This window comes from Agelaius phoeniceus, chromosome 25 (genome assembly GCF_051311805.1).
Source record: "Agelaius phoeniceus isolate bAgePho1 chromosome 25, bAgePho1.hap1, whole genome shotgun sequence".
In the NCBI taxonomy this organism is placed as follows: domain Eukaryota; kingdom Metazoa; phylum Chordata; class Aves; order Passeriformes; family Icteridae; genus Agelaius; species Agelaius phoeniceus.
Genome location: NC_135289.1, coordinates 6,284,760 through 6,294,011, shown reverse-complemented (window position 1 = coordinate 6,294,011; position 9,252 = coordinate 6,284,760). Strand labels below are relative to the sequence as shown.

General features: G+C 59.8%; 1 protein-coding gene across 4 annotated transcripts in view; it reads right to left on the bottom strand.

The window, feature by feature from the left end:
- Positions 1-1,614: 1,614 nt before the first annotated feature.
- Positions 1,615-9,252, bottom strand: part of NAV1 (neuron navigator 1) — a 74,536-nt gene continuing 66,898 nt past the window's right edge. For all 4 annotated transcript variants that reach the window (XM_077190708.1, XM_077190706.1, XM_077190707.1 and 1 more), the window contains 11 exons: positions 8,970-9,144; positions 8,661-8,758; positions 8,440-8,535; positions 8,148-8,307; positions 7,815-8,050; positions 7,561-7,715; positions 7,300-7,371; positions 6,831-7,027; positions 6,165-6,283; positions 5,735-5,932; positions 1,615-5,193 (listed from right to left, as the gene is read on the bottom strand). In XM_077190708.1, coding sequence (XP_077046823.1) covers positions 5,098-5,193; positions 5,735-5,932; positions 6,165-6,283; positions 6,831-7,027; positions 7,300-7,371; positions 7,561-7,715; positions 7,815-8,050; positions 8,148-8,307; positions 8,440-8,535; positions 8,661-8,758; positions 8,970-9,144 — 1,602 coding nt within the window. In that variant the 3' untranslated portion in view covers positions 1,615-5,097. The remainder of the gene's footprint in view (positions 5,194-5,734; positions 5,933-6,164; positions 6,284-6,830; positions 7,028-7,299; positions 7,372-7,560; positions 7,716-7,814; positions 8,051-8,147; positions 8,308-8,439; positions 8,536-8,660; positions 8,759-8,969; positions 9,145-9,252) is intronic.

Here is a 9,252-nt window from a genome sequence, read left to right as displayed (position 1 = left end):
CCCCCGACAACATCACAGAGACAGGCAGGAGCTCCCACCGGATACCGGGGGCAGGGGAAGGGCCCTGCATGGGGCCATATCCCCATTGCAGCACCCAGGGGTGCTGGTTACCCCAACCGAAGGGACCCTCCCCTGCCCATCACTCTTGAAAAGGGCAGCTGAGTGTGTGCAAACGCTGGAGTCCGTCTGAAATTGAAGCGTCAGCATCAGCCCCGTGTGGTCCCTCTGCATCCTCCCACCCCCGCCCCATGGCTCGGACCGATTCCTCTGTCTCTGCGCCGCGGCAATTCCCGTAGTCACGATGTATGGGACCCTTCTGACGCTCCCCTGCCTCCTCTCCCTCCTGCTCTCCTCTCCTGCCTGCTTTGCTGCCTGCACAGGGCTTGGAGTCAGCACAGGTCGGGATGCACTCGCTGGGGACATCTCTGCGGACGAGGGGCCGGGTGTCACCAAAACCGGTCCCATTCTCCGTGTCCAGGACCGCACCCAATGTAAGGAACTCGTGTGAACTCGCCCTGCGGGAGGAGCGGGAGCCGATGGGAAGAGCCCTCTCCTGGCCCTGGATCCGCCACTGCAGCCTCTTACAGCTCATCGCCATCCCGTCATTAATTAACGGCTCCTGAAGCATCTGTCCCTGCTCCAGCATCGCTCTCCGGAGGGGAGAAAACAGACTTGGAGATTCCGCGGGAAGAGCGGGCTCTCCCTGCCTGCTTCAGCCTCCAGCCGTGCTCTGCTGCAGGCAGAGCAACTGGATTTGCACCAGGGACACTGTCCCACCTCTGTCCCCCTGTGCCGATGTGGCATCTGCCACCATCATGTCCTTTCAAATGGGAGATCAGATCAGACCTGGTGAGGAAAAAGGGGCCCTGGGAATGCCCACCCACCCTGAGCCCTCCTCCCCCTGCTCACCTCAGGCAGGACCTCTCTCCCCCGCCCCAGAAAAGGAACCTCCTGCTTTCCATGTCCTGAACTGCCAAGATTCCAAACCAGGAGCATTTCTGCCCACCCCAGACTTTACAGGAGTGTGACCTCGGGAGAGAGGTCCTCAATCCCTATAACTGTTCCCAGCATCCTGAAAACAGCCGAGATTTCAACCCAGGAGCGTTTCTACTCAGGCTCCCTTCTTATTTTGCAGAAAAGCAACTACCAAGGACAGAGGCAGATGCTTTGAGGGCTTGAGCCCCTCTGCTCTGGAGACAGGCTAGGAGAGCTGGGGGATACTCAGCCTGGAGAGAAGGCTTAGAGCTCCTTCCAGTCCCTCTCCCTTCCAAGAGAGCTGGAGAGGGACTTTGGACAAGGGCCTGGAGGGACAGGACAAGGGGGAATGGCTTCAAACTGCCAGAGGGCAGGGTTAGATGGGATATTGGGGAGGAATTCTTGGCTGTGAGGGAGGTGAGGCCTGGCTCAGGCTACCCAGAGAAGCTGTGGCCACCTCATCCCTGGAAATGCTCAAGGCCAGGGACTTGGAGCAACCTGGGATAGTCCAAGGTGTCCCTTCCACTGAGATGAGGTTTAAGGTCCCTTCCCAAACCATCATATTCTATGATGTGTACAACTGCCCTCCCCTCTGCCACACAGGGCCAGAGCCGCAGACACAGGACCAGGAGCCGACAGTACAGGAGATCACTTTATTGAATCCAATGGTGTTAGACAGACGACTGAGAAGAGACATGCCAGTTGGTGCGGGCAGTGTGGGCAGCAGGAGCTGACTTGGTGCAGGGCTGGATTTGTTTCTGTCTTTTCAGAATATCCTCAAGCCTTTTCCTGGCTTCCTTTTATATTTCCTTTAAAATTTCTTTGAAGTAAAAACAACTAATCGTGGAAAGAGTCCAGATGGTGTTTGTTTGTTCCCTATGATTGTTCCCGCAGCTATATACAACGTGGGGCTGGGTCTCAACATCAGGTATAAAATGGAGCGAGTTTACAAACGTGGAGGGTGCAAGGAAAAAGCAAAAAACAGACAGGCGTGAGTAGAAATCTGGACCAAAATCTTAAAGAGAAATTTAAAAAGTGCTATAAAACCCCTCGGCAGGAATACCATGCAGTTAAGAAACACAAAACCCAGTCAATTACACAGATAATCTAGAACAGGAATTTGTCCATTTCATCTTTTATTTAATTAAAAAAAGGTTGGTTGTGTTTATTAGAAAAAAGCTAAAATTGTAAGGTTCAGGCCACCAGGCAGCAGCAGCTCGAGGGGGCAGGAGGGTGAGGCACTGGCATCACCCACCTCCAGCCCCTCAGGGGGACTCCCAGGGACCATGGGCACCTTTGGGGGCAACTGGCACCTCTGGAGGTGGCAGATATCACCTTGTGGGGTGATGGGCACCTTTGGGGACAGCAGGCACCTTTTGGGACAACAGGCACCTTTGGGAGTGGTGGGCACCCTTGGAGGTGGCAGGAGGATGAGTTAAAGCAATCCTTGGACCCTTTCCCTGGGGACAGAGGGGCTCAGCCCACAGCCAGGGGTTGGCCCCAGACAGCTGCCAGCCTTGGGGACAGGAGGTGTTTGGTGTAAGCCAGGAGGAATCCAGCAGGACCTGGCCCCTCCTGCCAGGTAAGCCCAGCCAAGCCCCCCAGCAGCTGATCCCAGGGGCTGCTGGCATGGCCCTTCTCCTTCCCCTGGAGATTCCTCCTGGATCACACCTCACGGGCCGCTCACCTCCAGCTGCTGGGGCCGAGGGGATGGCACAAGGGGCAGCCCCAACCTGGGGAGGGATGGGGCAAACCTGCAGGACACAGGCCAGGGGATGCTCAGCAGTGGGGGACGGCTACAGTTTGGTCCAGGTTTGGGTGGCTCCCTGGAGGAGTCAGAAAAGAAAGCTCAGGCAAGGCTGCCCCTCCTCCCACGGGACTCCTCAGGGCACCTGGGCACAGGGCAGCCCCCAAAGGTGCATCAGTCCCTTCCCTCCCTGGACACCAGAGTCCCACGGAGGGTGCGAGGGGCTGGAGGGAACAGCTGCGTCCCCATTGCAGACCTCGAGCGGCTGCCGGGCCGGAGCCTCATACAATCAGAAAAGAAGTCAGCACAGCACAGTCATCACAGAGTACAAAAAAAACCCAAAACCAGGGACAAGGCGCAGGGCCGGGCCCCCCCAACCCACACAGGGCGTTCCACGACAGATCTATGTACAGCGAGTCCTCGACAGAAGAGAAGGCGAACAGAAAGCCCTAACGCCCAAGCCAGCATGGGGAAGAGATCCCGGAGATCCCCGCGGGGAGGGGCCGGGCTGGCTGGCCCCGGAGGCAGCAGGAGGCTGTCAGACAGACGGAGGAGTGGGAGGAGTGAGCACCATGGGGTGGCGAGGCGGGAAACACCGGCCAAGAGCACCGAGGGCAGAGGGGGCAGCAGCCTCCGGGGGCACTGCGGGAAATTCCCGTCCAGAGGGGTGTGAGGGGTCCCTGAAGGCCACACCAGCTTCAGCACAGGGGGCTGAGGCTGCCCAGTCCCCAGCCTGGCAGAGTTTGGGAACAGGGTGGGCTCAGGTGATCTGGCCCTGGGGTCACCTCTCCTCATATGTCTCTCCAGGGCCCCAGAAGAATGTGGGGGCTGAGATGGAGGGCAGCAGGGAGGGGGCCCCCAGAGCCCAAGTGGGCACAGGATGGGAGTGCAGACCTGCAGGGCACCCCACAGCCATGGCTGGGGACAGGCCAGTGAGGGTGCTGCAGGCAGCAGTCCCAGCACCTTCATTCCATCCAGCCAAGCTGGCTTTGGGGACAGAGGATACTGGAGCAAGCTGTGACAGCATTGTCCCAAGCCCCACGTGCCCCATTCCCGCATGGCCAGAGATTAAGGCACCACGGCAGCACCGGGGCCGACCCTCTCTGTGGAGTCTGGCCTTTTGACAATGCAGGATAAGGCCAGGAGGACACATGGCAGCCCCAGGTGCCCCCAGAGCACCAACACAGACCCTGCCAGGCTACAGGAAGGCACAAGGCCAGGGGGAGCAGGCAGCGTGGGGAGCAACCCCAGGCTCATTGACCCACAGCCCCAGGCCTGGCAGCACCAAGGGGATGAGAGGTTGGTTGGGCCCCCCTCCACCAAGGAGACAGGGATGGCATCCAGCTGCTCAGGCATGGGGCAGCAGCAGCAGCCTCCCCTTGCCCCAGTAGCTCAGGGAGGGGATGCTCTGTGGCATCCCAGCCTGGTGGGAGACACCATCCCAGTGCCCTGTGCCTTGGAGGAGGAGGGAGTTGCCATGTGAGGGGCTGCTCCGGGAGCCTCCTGCTGCCACCTGCCTCCACACTGGCCTCCAAGTCCCACCTCAGCCAACCTGTGCAGCCCCAGGAGGTGGGTTCAGGGACTGGAGATTGTTCAGTGAGCACCAGTTTTGTGACAGAGGTGGTTTAAGTGGTGGAACCAACAGCTGCAAAAGAAACCAAAGGGGAAGGACACTGCTGCCAGGGAAGCAGTAGGCACCAGGCCACAGGCTCCAGGCCAGGAGAGTGAAGTACCAGAACAAAAAAAGGGACCAAAGCAAAGTCTGGACTCGGCCAAAGGAAAAGGGGAAGGGGGAACCAAAATAAAATAAGAAAAGCAGGGTTTTGGGCTGGTCACAGCGGCTGCAGGTGGAACAGGGAATGCACAGAGAGCAGCCAGAGCCGTGCTGCCCTTGGCTGGCACGGGGTGGGAGCTCCACAGTGGAGGCTCCCGTGGCTTGGCCCAGCGGGCACAGAGGGAGCCAGAGCCCCTCGTGCCCATGTGCTCATCCTGCAGCCCCAGCTCCTCCCATGCCCCCAGCTGTGGCCCAGGTGGCTCCCGCGGGGTCCCTGCCCCACGCAGGGGCCTTCCTGCAGCTCCCAGGAGCGGGGCTCAGCCTCAGGGTTGCCTTGGTCCCAAAGCCCCAGAGTTTGCAATAGAGACAGAAAAAAACAAGAAGAGAAACCAGGATTCTCCTACCCCCAGGGCTGGGAGGGGAGATGGTAACTCGTGCTCTTTCACAGATGAGCCGAGTTTCCCCAGGCTCCACCAGGACACGCCAGAGCCCTGCTCTTCTCCTCTCCGCTTGCTCGCCAGCCCCACGCTCCTGGATGCCAAAGGAAAAGGAGAGCAGCCCAGCAGCAGCTCCCCTCCACCTGGGCTGGCACATCTGGGCCTCACAGAGTCGACTGCAGGTCGGGGTCCACCATGGTCTCACGGTCTGGAGACTCAATGTAGTTGGCAGCTTCCTGGAGCTTCAGCAGCATGGCCATCTGTGGGGACAGGAGCGTGGCAGGAGCCCGAGGGGGACACAAGGCCCACAGGTGACTGGGGAGGCCACTTGGCCCTTCTTGCCCTCCCAAACCAGCCTCGCTGGAAAGCTCTTTAGAGGGTAAAGCAAGTCCCAGAGATGCTGCAAAATCCCTCCCTTGTGCCAGGATCCAGCCTCGAGCACAGCTGGAATGCTCAAGACTCAGTGTGCCAAAGCAGCATCAGCTGGTATCACCTGTGGAGCCAGCAGCCTCTCCAGGTGACACATCAGGACATGTAGGAGCATGTGTGCCTGTCTGTGGCTCTGCACATGGACATGATGCCTCGTGGAGTGTCATGCCCTTTCACTGGCATGTCACCAGGTGTCCTGGTGTGCAGCCCACGTGCCAGTGCCACCACCCCTCACCCACTGCTCCTCCTGGGAGCACTAAGTGTTTCTGCATCCCCAAATCAGGCTTTTTACACTGAGAATTAACTGGGAAAGCAAAGCTCCGCCCTGCTCTGCCACCAGCTCCTCCCAGCCCCTCCTGCTGGCCAGCCTACCAGCGGGTCCGAGTCCAGGGAGCTGGGCGTGGTGTCCTTCACCGTGCGCTCCTCAGGGGGGGACACGGTGCTCTGGGGCCCGATGGTGGGCGGGGGCAGGTGGTACAGCTTGGACTGGTCCTGCTGCGCTGACGGCCAGGGCAGGGTGTCCCGCACCCACTCCACGGGGTCCTCCCAGGCTGCCTTCTGCCCATGCACCTGTGGCAGGGATCAAGGGGCAGCCATGCCCTCAGTACATGCCAGAGCCAGCAATGTGGCACCCTGAGCCCCCCAGGACAGTGCCATGTGCCACAGCAGCCACATGGTACAGGGATTGACAGAGAGTTACACCCACCATCCCAGGGCCTCCCCTCTGCCCCCGACCCATGACGGCTGTATCACTGTGTCCCCACCCTGCTTTGTGCTCCCATGTGCCAGCAGCACTGGCTACCTTGAGCCCATCTTTTGCCCCCTCCTGCAGGTAAGGGATGATGGAATTGTTCCACAGGTCGATGAACCAGGTCCTGAAATCCTCAATTCCAATAGGGCAGGACAGAAAGAAGCAGGGACCTGCGGGGGGAAGGCAGACAGTGGAAATGGGAGCTGGGTGCCCCTCCTCCAGTCACTGGGCCTGAGGCTCAGAGCACAGAGGTGGGCACACCTGGCTGGAAGGGGGCCCTTGGGTACAGTGACTAGACACCATCCACCTGCACAGCAGACAGACAGCATTTCCCAGGCAAGGAAGGGGCCTGCCAAGTTCAATCTATCCCCCAAAAGCCTGGTGAGGCATGGGGGATTAACCTGGGAAAACACAGCTCCTCCATGTCCAGGGAAGGGTGCTGGAAGGACTGGCAGCCTTGGCTGACACCCATAGTGACAGCTCCCAAAGGAACAAAGACCACCCAGGGAAGAGCAACGCTTGTGTGCATCACCCACCAGCTGTGGTCTGTGGGACTGGGAGACACAGGGAACACATCAACCCCCCCGAGCTCCTCTGGGAGGGCTTGGTCCCACTCCCCAGGGAGGGTTTGGTCCCAGTCCCCAGGGAGGGTTTGGTCCCAGTCCCCAAGGCTTCTCACAGCCTGGGGCAGAGGAGGAAGGTGAGGCAAGGCCGTACCGATGAGGAAGTCAGATGTGCTGTGTTTTTCCAGGAAGGTGTGCAAATGGTACCAGAGCTTGGGCACCCAGTCCAGCACCCGCAGCAGCTCCTCCTTGTTGGCGTTGATGTCCGTGTCCGACTCCAGCAGCTTCCGCCGCAGGTAGCGCACCAGGAAGCCATTGGCCGGCTCCACGTTGTTGGAGAAGGTCAGCATCCTGGGGGAGGACTCCAGTGGTCAGGACTGGATCTCCACACAGGCTGCCCTGCTCCCCAGCACTCTTGAGGCCCTCCTTGCATCCCCACCCTGCATTTGTCTGAGGCTGGGGAATATCAAGTCCTTCTGGGATGGCAGGGACAGGCCTGGGGGCTCAATCCTAATCAGGGTCCCCAGCCATAGGATGTGACCACAGAAACACCCAGGTGCAAGTGATGGCTTCTGTCCCCCAAAACCGCACAAAGATGATCCCCAGGGATGTACAATTCCTACCTGAAGCTGAGATGGAGGCCATGGTTTGGGGTCATCTTCACAGGCTGGTTGGTAGTGCCAATAATATACGGACTGAGTGAGTGACAGAGAGAAAAGATTCATGAGAAAAAGCCTCTGAGTCACCCCTGCCCAAGGCAGAGCTGATCTGGTCACAGCAGACATGTGCAGCCTCATCCCCACAGCCCAGCGACCTTGGTGAGAGCAGCGGGGAGCGTGTGTGTGCCATGGGGCTGCGCTGGAGGGGTGCAGAGGGGCTCTCACCATTTGTGGTACTTGCAGGTGAGCGCCCCGTTGACGAGCTCGCTGATGGAGCCCGCCTCGCTGAGGTCGTCCAGCAGGATCACCAGCGGCACGTCCGCCGTGCCTGTCTCCCGGTCGATCTGGTTGGCCAGGTTGGACAGGTACAGCTGAAGATCCTGGAACAAACAGGTCGGGTGTCACATGTGGGACGATGGCATGACGGCCACAGGGACCATGGCACCGGTGCCCACAGGGACACTGCTGTGTGCCCTCACCTTGCAGGACTGCTGGTGCATGTTGAAGGTGCTGACGATGCCCTCGGTGACGTCCCGACCCGAGCGCTCCACCAGGTACTCGGCCAGGCGGTTGGTCAGGTAGGTTTTGCCGGTGCCACTGGGCCCCGAGAGGATGAGGCGGCGGTGTTTCAGCAGGAGGCTGATGTAGTGCTGCATCATGGGCTTGGGGATGAGTGTTTCGAACACCAGGCTGTCCACGCACTTCTCTTTCAAGCCTGTGGGCAGGGGAGGGCTGAGGGTCCACTCACACCCTGTAACCCCCCCAGACAGCAGGGACATGGCACAGCCATGGAGCCCCTCTGCCACACTGACCTTTGAGCGTCACAACAACGCTGGTCAGGCCCCGGCGGCACAGCGGCAGCTCCGGCGGCTCCGTGTCCAGCACCCGCTTGATGTGGCTGATGCTGTAGCCGTAGATGGACTCGGTGCTGAGCCCCAGCGTGGATGCAGGATCCATCTTAGTGATGTAATCCTACATGGAGAAGGACAGGGCTGTCAGAGAGCAGCTCCAAGAGAGCTTGGAGAGGACCTGGGCCAGGAATAGCGGGCCTGGTGGAGCAGTGTCAAAGGATGGCTCTCTAAAGAGTGCTCTTTTTGCTCCTACCTTGAAGACCTGGCAGACAGCCTCATCCAGCATCTTCCAGTCTACCTTCCCGCTCACTTTGGTCCAGCCCAAGAAAAATTCCTGCTGCTTGAGGTCCTAGGAGCCAAGGTAGAAGTGTGCAGTGCTGCAGCACCACATCCAGCCCTGGGAGGCATCCTTTGCCCCTTTGTCAGGGCCATGACACCGTGACAGGTCAGGCTGCCCATAGAACCCACACTCACCCCCTTGATGATGTGCTGGGGCGGCATGCGCACCACAATCCGCAGTGTCAGCTCATCCTTCTGGGTGCCAGCGCTGACAGCATCCATGGGGGACATGTCTGGGGATGGAGCAGTGAGGCTGTGCTTGCCAGAGCTGAGCCACCAGGCCTGGCTGTGCCCAGCCAGAAGCAAATCCTGCTGTGGCCAACAGCAGCACCAGCAGCACAACAGATCCCCTGCTCACTCCAGGTGAGCAGCAGCACATTGCCACCACACACACTCCTCCCTATCCAGCCCTTCCCCATCTGCCAGCAGCTCTATCACCCCTACCTGCATCCCCCGGGCTGGGGCTGAAGGCGTGACCGATGGTGAGACCCAAGGAGCGCCGTGGTGAAGAGGAGGCCGATGTGCTCGTGATGTGGCTGGGAACAGCACCTAGCACTGCTGAAGGCCCAGGGGCCACCTTGAGACGGTCATTCTCAGCCTTCAGGAGATCCACCTCCAGCTGGGGCACAACAAGGCAAGGCACAGGGTAACGAGCTGTACACCAGCAGCACTCTGGGGTGCAGCATGGTGGTGAGAATGCAGGGACTGTGGACACCTTGGTACTGAG